The following is a 14,005-nucleotide window of genomic DNA, read 5'->3' on the forward strand; positions in this document are numbered from 1 at the left end:
TCGAGCCGCCAGCTCAGGCGTGGCCATGTGGAGAGCCGTTTAGAAGCAATCAAAATGCTCCCAAGTTCGTATCTTGGCCCTTTAAGGTATATTATACATATTTTCTCTGTATTGTTGGTCCATAATTCTAACTTTATTCATCCATAGTTTAGAATGCATCTTTATGTGGTTGCATGTGTGTTGTTCAATAAAAAATAAACAATCCTTTCCGTGTACAGCTTCTGTTTTCATTCATTATTGACGATCAGTTTAAAAAGACATTTGAAAGAAAGAAATATGGTGCTGAAGTTTCATAGATTAATTCTAGGCCACCTTTGGGTTCCAGGTTATTAAAGATCCCTTTCATATTCAGAATTGACCCCTGCAGCTTTGCCACAATTGTTATTAACATTGTATTGACATTTACAGCTGCGGGGTCGTTAGCTTATTATCTAAAAAGAACTGAATGGCTAAAAGAAATAACATTTTTAACTGCAGATGTGATTAATTAGAGGAAACTGAGAAATTCATATTAACCATATTCCCTTAGTATACTGATCTCCTGTATAAAGCATTGAGGAAGTCGTTATTAGCCATCATTAAGACTTACATCTTATGAGTTCATGATCAAGTCTGCTCATAATAAAAATGCTCAACACAAAACAAAATCACCTTGTGCACGTTTCTCTGCACTGCTCTTAAATTAAAGAAGAAGTGAAAGCAGCTGAGTGCCAGCTGGTGTCACTCCAAGGTGAGTTGATAGGCTACAAGAATGTAAACAAACCGGAGTGACCAGCATGCTCCTCCAACTGTGTAAAGCTGGGATCAACAGACTTCCATCTGGGTTCATGGGTTATACATATCAGTGTAAAGTTATTATCTGACTGCAACTCGTGACTGGCTGGGTTTTACATTTGCTGAAATGGCTAAATGACTCAGTTAGTTCTGAAAATACATAATTTTCTTATTAATTTATTTCTATTTGGATTAATAATATGTTTGTCTTGCCCTCTTCTATCCATAAACCACTTTCTTGGGTCTCCCTCAGGCTCAGGTTTGGCCTGAACCCACACCTTGCCATTCCCAATTAACGCCCACATGTCACTGAACAAAAGGGTGATTATGCTGAGGCTGGATCCCCAAATAAAGTAATTCCACGCCGTTTAGAGCACTCCTTTAGTCTGGGATCAGCCTCGCCTCCAGTCGGGCACGTTAGTGGCTCTCCTGCGTGTCTCTGCTCACAGGTGAGTCCCGGACGCGCTCCGCTGGGATCCGTAGAAGACCACCAGAGGTTTCCCCCTCACAGCTCCGGCATTAACATTCCAGTCACGTTTCAGCAAAAAGGGCAGGAATTAGATGACCATACAGGTCCCCGAGACGAGCCCCAGTCCTCCCAGTTGCCTCCACGCCTCCGACTCTGACTTCCCATCTTGTCTCCTTGTCGGTTTCAGCGCGCTAATCTGTTCCAACCTGAGGACAGCATGACAGGAGGGCTGAAGGACGGCGACACGGAGGAGGTACAGTACGGCGCTCACGCACAGCGGACACTGGTTTTTAAAACGCTTTTAGCTGGACATTGTTGTATGTGTGCCTTCCTCCCCTCTCGGAGCTGATTGTTTTCGCTCGTAATGTGAATTCGTGAAGGACATTTGAATGTGTGTCCAACTCTTATCTTATTTTCTGGCACCTACCCACGAGCGCGTCTCCCACACACGCTGGGGGAATGTGAAGGACCGCTGACTATTAGCATGGGTGTGAGAGTTAACCTGCTGAAACCTTTAATTACAGGGAAAAAACGAATATTGTTTTTACGCATCGAACGAAAGTTCACACGTTCGTGCGTAAAAGCGCAAAGGAGCGTAAACACGCAAGACTTCATAAGACAGTCATAACTCATGAACATGCTGCATAAATAATGAAGCCGTATATTATAAATAAGAATGTGCGTAAAAGAATCACGGAACAAAATGGTTCTGTATGGAGTCTTTACGCACTGCGTTTTTAAAAAGATGGACACGGAAACTCCACTTGCATTACGTTACTTAAATCTGTCCTCATGTTAGATTACACATACGGTTGGTAGCCGCATGTGCTCAAACGAAATGCATTGAGAGAGAGCAAAGAGAGGAGTGTTTCAATCCTTTGGATATGCGCTTTTACGCATTCGTTTAAAATGTCGCCATGTTCACAGGTACTACATGTTGAACCGCCTGTACGTCAGGTCGGAGTATTGGGTTTCTCTCCGGGCGGTGAGCACCCCTTGCGGCTGGATCGAGGGGTGTGGTGCTTCACGCTCTACTCATTTAAACCCATCCCTGTTTGTGGGGCAGGCTGGTAACGCGCAGCTCCAGTCTCTCTCTCCAACTCTCGGCGCGCTGCACACTCTCCCTCCTCCTCCTCCTCTTCACTCTCTCTTCTTTCTTTCTGCCTCCTCCGGATCCTTCACAGGAGTTTCTGCACTCGCCGTTCATCCGAAAACAAGGGAACATATACAAACCCAACAACAAGGACATGGACAACGACAGTCTGAACGAGAAGACGATGGAGGACGTCCACACCAAGGAGATCGACCTGGTCAACCGGGATCCGAAGCGCGTGAACGACGATGTTGTCAAGGTGAGTCCAAACCTGGAGGGTTGTTCACTTCTGGGCTTTTATACTCGGGGTTAAACGTGCAACTGAACCTAAACTATGAACTTCTCCAACATACCTGTTGCAGAGTCTGCACTTAACTGAACCGCCTGACATTCACTCTAAAGTGAAATCAACTTTGGGAAACTGTTGAAATGTAGGAGCTGTCAAACTGGCGTTGTGTGCGGATGTGCGCTTCAGAGGCGCACGGCGGCCCTGTCGCGCACTGCGCTGGGCGCTGTGGTTCCAGCAGTGTTCGCCCCTCCACCCCCACCCTGCTGACTTTCCCCTATTAGGAAAGGGGCTTTGCAGAGGTATTAAAGCCTATTGAGGCGATACAATGGCAAGCTAGCCACACGTGTAAATAGCTCGAACATCCTCGCAGCAACAGAGGAAACATTACGAATTTCCTGTTGTTGGAACGCAACATTTCCCACAGTCATTTTGCACACGCCTTACGGGAGAGTTATTTCCATAAGAGAGGCGCATAAAAAGTGAGAGTTTGTTTGGTTTAAGGGGGGGGGGGGGGGGGGGGGGGGTAGAGGAGCGGTGCGCTAGAAGCCACCTGACGCGTCCATGGTGGCGGGGAGCAGCAGCTGTGTGAGCCCGGCCGCCCTGCTCTCCAGCTGGGGAAGGCTTTTCATGAGAGTCGGGGGTCAAACGGGAGAGGGGGGGAGGGGGGTGGGGGGCTCAGCAGCAGCTCTTTGAAATGCCTGAACTCTGGCTTGTTAAAACAGGGAAACACCCAAGAAGCCAATTAGTAGTCCGTCTGCGGGGGGATCCCGCACCACTCCCCATCTCCCCGCCCTTCTCTTCTCCCGCTCCCCTCCTCCCTCCCTCCCTCCCTTCTTCCCTACATGCATAGTTGCGTCAGAGGTGCAAATGTCCATGTGTTGATTGTTTTTGACTGCTGTCAGGTTACTGGCAGTCTGACTGATTGGAAAAATGATCCTTAAATTAAAGACGTGCTGAAGCTTCATCAGCATTGCAGTTTGATCATAATCAGAGTATATATATATATATATATATATATATATATATATATATATATATTGTGATGAATCCAAACGTGTAGAAGGAGGAACGGTGGTGTTTTCTGCTAAAAGTCTGGACCTGCAAACTTATATCCTCCTTCTGCCACATGAACACCGCTCTGCTGCTCTCTCTCTCTCTCTCTCTCTCTCTCTCTCTCTCTCTCTCTCTCCCTCTCTCTCTCTCCTCTCTCTCTCTCTCTCTCTCTCTCTCTCTCTCTCTCTCTCTCTCTCTCCCTCCAGTGTGACAGTGACTCAGACTCTCCTTCCAGTCTCAGAATAGAGCGCAACTTTATGATTGTCCCGCCCCTCTCTAATTAACTCAACAGACCGCTGGGGAAATGATCTGAAATCACATGCGAGCACACTGTAAAAAAATGTTTGCAGGAGAAACTGGCGAGAGCTGGAGACTTGAGTCATGTCCTGAAGTACGTGTTCAAATCGCTTCTTCATCTACTGCCATCCAAAGATTTCCAGCTGCAGTAATTAGTTACACGATAAGTTTTTCAAAAAAGTATGTCCATCAAACAAACAGTATCTCCAAGTATCTCCACCCACAGCTGGAGTACTAACGTAGCAAAGGTGTGCCGTATTTTTCTCATTAGCCAATCAGAGAGAAGGAGATCTTAAAGAGACAGGCCGTAAAACGGAGCATTTCAGACAAGCGATGAATGCTGATATATTCAGGCAGACGGTACGAGAAAAATACTGTGTTTCTTTATTATTAAATCATGTAATCATGTTCTAGTCGAAACACCTGAAATACAAGTATATACCTGGAAATGAGCGTATGTCTCCTTTAATTAAATGTCTTTAACAAATGTCTAAACACTTCATCCATCGCTGCTCTTATTTCTGAATAACAAACGCTGATATCCCTTCATGTGGACTTAATGAACTCCACCGGTGTCTCCTGGGTCGTCTGAGGCAGGTAGAGGAACACCGTGTGCTCACTGCCTCCCTCTGGCTTCCAGAAGGAACTCTGATGAACCTACAGCTTTTTAACAGTGTGCTTTACAGCCGCTGAGGTGCTCTGAGGTCAACCAAACGCTCCTGCCAAGTGGAAGCGTGTTCGGTGTGCCCCAATGAAAAGCACAAGCAGGGAATCCCTTCCAAGAACCCCCCCCCCCCCACACACACACACACACACACACACTGCATCCTTGTAAGAATAGGAAGACAAGCTGTTCTCCTGCAGCTGGCCTCAAACACCTGGCCACATCAAATCAGTTCCATTACTGACGTAGTTGAATTTAGTTGTTTTTTTTCCCCTCTGGAGAGTTTGTGGGTCTTTATATAGCAGAGAGGATGGGGGGGCAGTGGAGTGGAAACGCTCCCACTGGAGTTGGTCTTCAAGATAGAGTTGTGAGAAGTTTGATCCAAGGTCATTCAGGTCAAACTGAGAGGAATGAAAACTCTCCCTCTGGACCTGCAAAGATGATGTTTGGTTGATATTTTTACTTTCTTGGATGTTTATAGATTTATTCATACCTCCCAGATTATCACAGCAGAATGATGTGTGTGATGGGAGGGTCACTCAAACATCCCAGAACATTCTTATCACAGATTACTTCAGATTGAGTCGACAGACTAAAGTTAGAGTTTGGATCCATTTTTCTGTTGTGTCACCTGAGGTGTGCTTGTGATTACTTGCAGAAAGTGAGGCTGTGTTGCCACCAGAAAAACATTCACCTCAAACTTACACTCGAATGAGACTCTTTTTGAAAGGAGTTGAAACAAAGTTTGGAAGAGTGACAGGAGCCTGCAGTCCGTTGTCTCTGCTGTCGATCATCCTGATCTCTCTCTCCTCAAACAAAACCAAACATTTTCTCCGACTGACACAAAAACCCCTCAGACCAAACAAGAGAGTGCATTAATGTCTCCGCTGTGACCCCTCGCCTCCCAGCGTGGTCGACAGCCTGAAGATAGAGCTCTGGAAATAGCACTTCGCCTTATTTACTCCATAATACGGTCGCCTTGGCAACTGGTCACATGCTGACCTTGAGACTCTCATTGTTTCACATCAGACCATGAGTCAAAGTTCTGCTTTGACCATAAATGGGCGGCTCAAACTTTTTATACTGTTTAGATCATTAAATTCTTCATTCAATGCTAAATCTTCAGGGAAATTGTGGACATTTGTGATTTTCTTCTTCAAAACCATCCTTACCTCGATCAGAAAGTAGCGTACAAAAGTCTTCATGGAGCATTGGAGTAAATTCTGGGTGATTATATTCATGTTCTCTAACGAATCTGACACAGTTGAACCCGAAAGGTGATGATTCTTTTATAGACAGGATATTAAAGTGCCAAACTCCAGCTAATGATTTCCCTCCTAAAGTTGAAAACAGAACAGTATTTACAGTATTTAACTAAAACTGTGTAAAGAAAAAAGCCAGCCTGGGTTTACGGAGTGAAACGTCTCCGGCGTGCGTCCTGCTGTGGTTGTGTTTGTGCCGCTCTGCAGAAGGCCCTCATTTAGTCTCAATCAAAGTTCTGGAAACCGGAGCAGAGCGGGTCCACTTTAACATTTGGAGCCGTGGAAAAACGAAATGGTTTCTGTGGCTGCAGTCAGATTTATATTATAAGGCTGCCATGAGAGAGGCTTTATGCTGCTGCCTCGGGTAAAAGAATCAGACTCACGAACTGATGTTTTCAAGCCAAAAAGAAGAGAAAGTGCATTTGAAGCTCTCTGTTCAAAAAGATAAAGATATGTATCACAACAGAGCCAAACTGGAAAGCTTAGACTTTCTTTACGTCTCCTACGTGAAGGAAATGCTCGACAAATTACACATACTGACTTTAGTGCAAGATCATTTTCTGAGGAATTGATGTTAGTATGAGCTTGTTATTGTCAATGAGGCAATGTAATTATGCGTTTCACGATATCTCGATATATGATTTCATAGAAAGATGATAAATAATCACCCAGACATAAAAAAACGTATTTACTTCAACATAAATAACAGTCTTAACAGTTTAAATAGTCTGCACGCTTCAAATTGTAGACTCAAATATTGATTTTAAATCAAATCCATTTCTCAAACTCATTCTAGTGAAGTGAACTTCCTTATTCTGATACAGACACTGATTTCTTGAACATTCTTGAAATGTGTTCTTCCTGCCCTGGAGGTGTTTTTTTTTTTTTTTTTTTTTTTTTTAATGGAAGAAGACTTCTAAGGTCAGAAAAACAAAACAATGCTTATGTTTTGGTGACTGTACACTTAAGTGTTTAAACCTAATAATATTATCTTAGATTTCCACCAATAAATCCCCCTAAATATTACACACTGTTGCTTTAACAGACAGATATTAGTAACTAAAATGGTGGTCCATTGTTAAAGTGAAGAGTTTCACAGGTTAAAAATAGCTAAAGATAGAGATATGTGTATCAATTAACAAATAAAGCTTGTTTTTTTTTAGATTATAATGGAATAAGCAAATCATGATGTCCTTTTCTTTAATATCAACAATCAGATTGCATAACTGGGCTCCTCCACACGGTGGATAATCTCTCACTTAGGAGTTTTCCATTTCACCGTCAGGCTGACACACTGGATAATATCTGTGTGACTTATTGATATTACAGCCATTAGCCCTCCGTGGCCCAACTGGTCCAAGTGACTGCAACATAAATATTACATAATAATATTGAGAAGCCTGTGGAGAGGCAGAGAAAGAGAGCGGTGGAGTCTCATAGTGTTTACATGGATCAGCTCAAACACACTTGCAGGGGTCGTCACATTTAAAAGCCTGAAGAGAGAGAGAGAGAGAGATGTTTCCAGTGGAAAGAAACACAACGTGGTTGTTCATCCTAACAAGGAGGTGAACCTGACCATCAAACACATCTGTGTCTCTGGTTTCTGCTGAAGAACAGCGAGTTTCTGGTCACACTCGGCAGCTTTTCTTCTGTTTACTCCCCAAAAGCCCAGATATGTGAAACATCACATCCTGTTCACCACAGAATGTCTCCGAACAAAGACGTGCCACACACCGAGTGTTTACGGCGGCAGATGTGGAAGCTCCCGAGAGCTCGTATAGGAACCTCCTAATTATTTAGATTTCAGACGGAGCCTTTTAAACCAGTGAGCACACGATGTCCAGACAGCTAAAAGATCAATCCTGATACGCTGAGGTATGAGCCTCTGATTGGCTGGTACTGGTTTCCCTCGTTGGTTGGATTGGTGAGACTTCTGCATGTGGAATGAGATTGGTTAGGGTAACAATATGAGGGTAAACCCGATCCCAAAACCCGGGCTGCATTTCTCACTTCAAACGTTTTTTGTTTTGATGTTCAAATAAGGTCTGTGACACAAGCTTCAGAGATTTTAACGTTTTGCAATGATATAAAATGGATGGATGGATCTGTTTTATCTATCTAAAGTTTTATGTGTGTGTGTGTGTGTGTGTGTTTATGTGTGTGTGTGTTTGTATGTGTGTGTGTATGAAGGTAAATCGATGTCAAAACACTTAGAAAGACGCGCAGCAGCGTGTGTGTGAACGCATGGTTATTTGTTATGCGTGCGTGCGTGCGTGCGTTGTCGTGCGCAGGTTGTATGTCACGCGTAACAAGAAGCTGCGTACATATGAAGCAGCGTGCGCACGTCTGTCTGTCACTGTTTGACAAATGTTGTTACGCGTTCACACGCACGTGCGGTCGCAGATTCTGATGCTGCGCGGCCGGAATTGATCTGCTGTGCGCAACTACTCCGCGTAACTTGAGCGTGTAATGTAGTTGGCCTGTTCATTTCAGTCAACCAGGGGAGGCAACTACATTACACGCTCATGTTACGCGGAGTAGGTGCGCACAGCAGATCAATTCCGGCCGCGCAGCATCAGAATCTGCGACCGCACGTGCGTGTGAACGCGTAACAACACTTGTCAAACAGTGAGAGACAGACGTGCGCACGCTGCTTCATATGTACGCCGCTTCTTGTTACGCGTGACAGAGTCTGCGCACGTCGTTTCCGCGTACATGTGAGCGCCTGACAAAAATGTTCAATTATCTTCATGCGAGCGTTAATGCGTGCGTTCGCTAAAAAACGCATGAATGTTACGCGTAGTTACTCCGCGTAATGTGATCACAGGCGTGCAGCAGCCATCACGCGTGAACGTGCGCGTGAACGCGTGACCATTATAAGTCAATGAGGAAACTACATTACACGTCAGGCGCTGTGTGCTGCACAGGCGTCAAAGCACGCGGGTGTGACGCGTTCAGTTGATAGTTGCGCAAGTAATATGAAACGATTCTGACGCCATAATGTGTGTGTGTGTGTGTGTGTGTGTGTATGTGTGTGTGTGTGTGTGTGTGTGTTTGTGTGTGTGTGTGTGTGTGTGTGTGTGTGTGTCTGTGTGTGTGTGTCTGTGTGTGTGTGTGTGTGTGTGTGTGTGTGTGTGTGTGTGTGTGTGTGTGTGTGTGTGTGTCTGTGTGTGAGAGTGTGTGTGTGTGTGTGTGTGTGTGTGTGTGTGTGTGTGTGTGTGTGTGTGTGTGTTTGGGTGGGGCAGTGTGTTGGTGGTTAGACTGTACCAGTCTCCGTGACTGGAATCCAACCCTCCAAATCAGCAAACTGACACATTAACGGGGAGTGAAGCTGCTGATTTATGTGGAAATAATAACTGTTGTGTTTAATTTGAACCATATCAGGATTCTTGTGAAACACCGTTGATGGTGGAGGAATGATGTGAATTGTGTCCCCGTATATTAACAGTACAATTCACTTTTAGCTTGTGATGGTTTCTTGTCTTTTTTTGGCAAAGAGCCTCCTTCTCCACCAAATCTAGTTGTAGAACCATATAAATGTTGATTTCTGGACATGTTACTCAGGGAACGATGAGAGTTTTCGATCTAGAATAAATTCAGACCTGGTGGCAACCTCCAAGTCTAAAAAGTGAAGCCAATGCTCATTGTATAGAAGTCAATGATTTTATGGTCTCAGTCTCTAGATTCAAATCTTCTTCAATCCAGCATGATGTTCATTTAGTAGGCTACATTACAGTCCATTTAGAGTCAAACCGACCAGAAAGCAGGGGATGCTTTAGGGGCGGGGCTACCTGCTGATTGACAGGTTGCTACCATGGCGACACGATCTGGTAGTTTTCGTCCTGGGACTTAAATCGTTGAGTGTGTTTTCAGTACATGAATGTTAATTATTCAGTGTTCGGTTGTACTTGGCTCCGCCCTCTCATGTCACTTCTGGTTGCAAAACAACCAAGATGGCGAAGGCCAAAATGACAAACTGCAGGCCAAAATGACAAAGTGTTTTTGCCATCCTTTTCTCACGCTCCCGCTTCCTCCCTCGCCAGGTCGACTTCGAGGACGTGATCGCCGAGCCTGCAGGGACCTACAGCTTCGACGGCGTGTGGAAAGCCAGCTTCACCACCTTCACCGTCACCAAGTACTGGTGCTACCGGCTGCTGACGGCGCTGGTCGGCATCCCCCTGGCGCTGATCTGGGGCATCTTCTTCGCCATCCTGTCCTTCCTGCACATCTGGGCCGTGGTGCCGTGCGTCAAGAGCTACCTGATCGAGATCCACTGCGTCAGCCGCGTCTACTCCATCTGCGTGCACACCTTCTGCGACCCGCTGTTCGAGGCCATGGGCAAGTGCCTCAGCAGCATCCGAGTCAGCACCACCAAGGAGGTGTAGCGTCGAACCGGGAGGCGAAGGAGAAGGATTTAACGGAAAGAGGGGAGGGAAGGTGGGAGGGGCAACACAGACGGAGGGGGAAAAGCTGAAGAGAGAAACAGACCTCTGGAAAAACGCCAGGTGAGACTTTTCCAGAGCTGGGCGGGGTTGTTTGGAAGTAAAGGGGCGTGGTCACACGGCACCTAGACCCCGCCTTTCTTTCCACCAGCTGTTTTTTTTCTCTCCAGTGTCGGTGTGGGCACAGGGAATCAAAGGGTCATTCTCCAGGGTTTTTGTTGTTGTTTTGTTTGTGTGTTGTTGTTTGTTGTTGTTTTTTTTCTTCTTTCCTCACCCTTAGCAACCAGCTCCATGTCTGTCCTCTGTTAGTTCTGCGACATGACGTCCATTCCTTCCATTCTCGCCGTTTCCGTGGAGATCTCATCACTTTGGTTGAGAGGGGATGTCAGGGTGTATCGCTGTCTTCTCTCGCGCTTATTCCTGTTTGTTTTCGTGTTTTTGGAGCCGTTGGGCAGGACAGGAAGTTGGATGTTGGATGTCTGGGGTCACGAAGGTCAAAGCGGAGAGAAAAGAGTGAGCGCTGCCAAATTCTATCTGACTCAGCAAAAACCAAACAACCCCACAAGCCGAAACATCACAGCGACACGCCTCCCTCTGCCCCCCCCCCCCCCCCCCCCCCTTTCACCCGGCTTCCCAGCAGTCTGACACACTGAACCTGCCCACGTCCCTGCATGCACCTGCGTCGCCTCGCCAGCAACTCGCCGTCCGCCACCGCCACGCCCGCCGCCACACACACGGTCTATCGACTCGGCTCGCTCTGTGAATCAGCTTCTTACTAAAAATCCCCGGTGCACGGTTTTCATCGCCATCATCCTTGTGGTTTACACGAGTGTGTGAGAGAGAAACGATCTTTGACCTCCAACGTGAGTTTTACTGACCGACGTTGGCCTTCCATTTCTCATTTTATAGTGAAGCTCTTCAATGCACATCACCATAGTCCCATAGTGAATGTTTTTTTCTCTACACTATGAATATGAAGAACTTTGAGGGTTTAACTTCAACACCGTTGTTTTAATATCCTGTTTGTACTGTATGGGTGTCGACTTTACAAGCTGTGGCCTTGTTCCGGTTCCAGTGCACTAATCTAGAAGAAAGTATCGATAAAGTGACGATCGCCTGTCTACGGCTGCAAAGGTCGCGTTACTTTTGCACATCCTGCAGTTTATGTGCAGTTTCACGCTTCTTCTAGCGCTGTGGTACTCACACAGGTTAATGCATTGGAATTAAGATAATGTGAGATGGATTGTGTGATTTTTGGATGCTTTTTTATGTGTTATCTCGGTCATAATTCTGCATCCATCCATCCTTTTTGTCCTGTTCTTAATTTCCCCCTGACTAGTTTGTTCTGCTGCCCTTCTTCTCCACTGTGGACATGATGCTGCAAAAGCATCAAACTGATCACTCACGCCCCACAGATGGGTGGAGGGAGGTGGGGTGGGTGGGGTTTCTGCATTGGGGTGGGGGCTGTGGGGGGGTTTTATGTTTTATTGAGACACTAACGTCGCTGTAACTCCGTCACCTTCAGTCTACCTGCTGTCTTCTCACACGGATGGTAAAATCACAGCACCTGTTCCTTGAATTTTTAAGCTCCAAAGGTGATATTTTTTATAAGAAAATATGTTTTTCCTGCCTTTTTGCTTTTACTGTACAATATCACGCTGTGCACATTAAAATTTAATATAATCCTGCGTGCATCTGTGTGTTTGTTTCATCTACAGTTTCTTCCAGCGCGTGCCGCTCGGACGTTAACAAAAACAATGTGTTCTCTTCTTCTGTTACTTGTGATATTGAGTCATAGCTGATCTAATTGTGTGATGAATCAAGGCAGATGAGAGGCTTTCATTCATGTGCTGCAGGAAGCCGCCAGTCGAAGCTACTGGTGGAAAAAATACAGAGGAATGAAGCGGCTGAAGAGACATTTCCAGCAGCAGCAGTATTTGTCTGTAAATCTTAATGCCTTTAGTGCTGCTCACAGGCTTTTTTTTCATCCTCCCGAGCCTGGCACGTCGTCTCCATGGTTACTGAATAAACAAATAAAAGTGTTGGCCAATGCTCATGAGACCAGAGTCTAGTCTCTTGACTGCAAAGGCGTTAATTTGCACCAAAGAGCCAGTGAATAACTCTGCACCCCGAGGCGAGCCTGGACTGTGTCTGGCTGTAAACGTATTGTTCAACAGGAACGCTGCTCAACACTGGCTCATTGTTTTCATCTTCCAAGGGGGATTCAAGGGTACAGGGGATACAACAGTCCAGTCGGGTAGTGTTGGGTACAGAAGTTCTGGCTCCAGTTCAGGTGTTGGGTGGCGGTTTAGGCCAGTTGACTTCTTCCACTGCAAACTGGGAAAACCCTTTCTTCATGGGCCCGGTGTTGTGTACGGTCAAATCGCCGCATTATGTAGAAGCATATTGGCTAAAAAATGTCAGGAAGGAAGATAATATGTCAGTAACCACCAACACCAACAGGAGGCAAAGATACAAAATAGGGACGATACCACCTCATGTCTGATACTAGTCCGATATCATCTTAGTTCTTATAACACGTTCGTCTGGACCACCTAAAAAACATCGTGCTCAACTTGTAAAAACAAATACTCTCCTCCCCTAACGGAATAAATACACAGTCAACAACTCTGTTATGCAATACGGCTTCTTGTTTTTATTAAACCTTTTCACACATTGAACTGCATTTTTGAGAGACAACCGGTAGTCACATGTGTTGCTACATGATTAGGTTATTAATCATGACCTATTATTAGATCAGATCTGATTTTTATTTTTTATTTTTATTTTTTTATATATATCCGATACAGTCTTTTTGGCCAATATCAGACATGTTTCCATGCAGGATACATGTCTGACCCTAACCCTGAATGTAAAATACCAAAAATAATAATACATTTGCTGCACAATTCTTTCTTTATTAATATTTTATATTTTCATTAACACCAGTCACAACTTGAGAAACCGGTTCAAATCTGCTTCATTTTGCAGCCGCCTGAATAATTTATGATCCAGGTGAACAGAAAAGGAAAATACTACATAATATCATATAATTCAAACAATCAAATAATGTATAGTTAATCCGAGGTGGAATTAATTTACAATGAAGCCCCTCGGATTAAAGGAAGATCAGGTTGAAAAGGTTTAAAAACTGAAGGAGACGTCAGCACAGACAGGAACAACTCCCCTCCAGGCCAGCAGACTCTTCTGGGTGCAGAAGGTTCCTGGCGGAGAGTAAACCTGTGTGGAAGTTTCCAGAGCAGCAGACATAACAGTGGGACGAGAGAACACACTGTTACCTCCGTGCAAGATGGGACTGGATTGGACGGCGAACGGCAGCAACATCACGCTCCTGTCGCCTGTATCTGATATTATGTTCATGGTCTGGAGGAGGAGCTGATCCAGTTCTCTCTGGCCTACAGTCCTCCAAAGGTCAGCCCGATCAAAGACTCCAAACTACCAATACTTAAGAAAATCAGTGTCTAGTGCTGAATCAGAGCCTGGGGTGAAAAGCATGTTGTGGGTGTTATTTTTGCCAAGTGCATGCTGGGAAATGCTCACACATCCTTGTGAATGGTAATAATATGGTAGAAAGAGATGAATATATGATCCCTGTGGATGAGAGTTTGATTTGATTGATTATGAAGTTGACTCACTTTTTG

At 45.2% G+C, this 14,005-nt stretch overlaps 1 protein-coding gene across 2 annotated transcripts in view; it reads left to right on the top strand.

Moving 5' to 3' along the window:
- cav1 (caveolin 1) overlaps positions 1 to 12,028 on the top strand; it is a 481,528-nt gene extending 469,500 nt beyond the window's left edge. Inside the window, exons 2-4 of one of the 2 annotated variants that reach the window (XM_084017809.1) lie at positions 1,439 to 1,496; positions 2,428 to 2,595; positions 9,945 to 12,028. In XM_084017809.1, the coding sequence (XP_083873935.1) occupies positions 1,461 to 1,496; positions 2,428 to 2,595; positions 9,945 to 10,286 (546 nt within the window). In that variant the 5' untranslated portion in view covers positions 1,439 to 1,460 and the 3' untranslated portion in view covers positions 10,287 to 12,028. Of the gene's footprint in view, positions 1 to 1,347; positions 1,497 to 2,427; positions 2,596 to 9,944 lie in introns of those variants that run through there. The other variant, XM_084017808.1, reaches the window with a different exon arrangement.
- The last annotated feature ends 1,977 nt before the right edge of the window (positions 12,029 to 14,005 follow it).

The sequence above is a fragment of the Eutrigla gurnardus genome (genome assembly GCF_963514095.1).
Source record: "Eutrigla gurnardus genome assembly, chromosome: 9".
Classification (NCBI taxonomy): domain Eukaryota; kingdom Metazoa; phylum Chordata; class Actinopteri; order Perciformes; family Triglidae; genus Eutrigla; species Eutrigla gurnardus.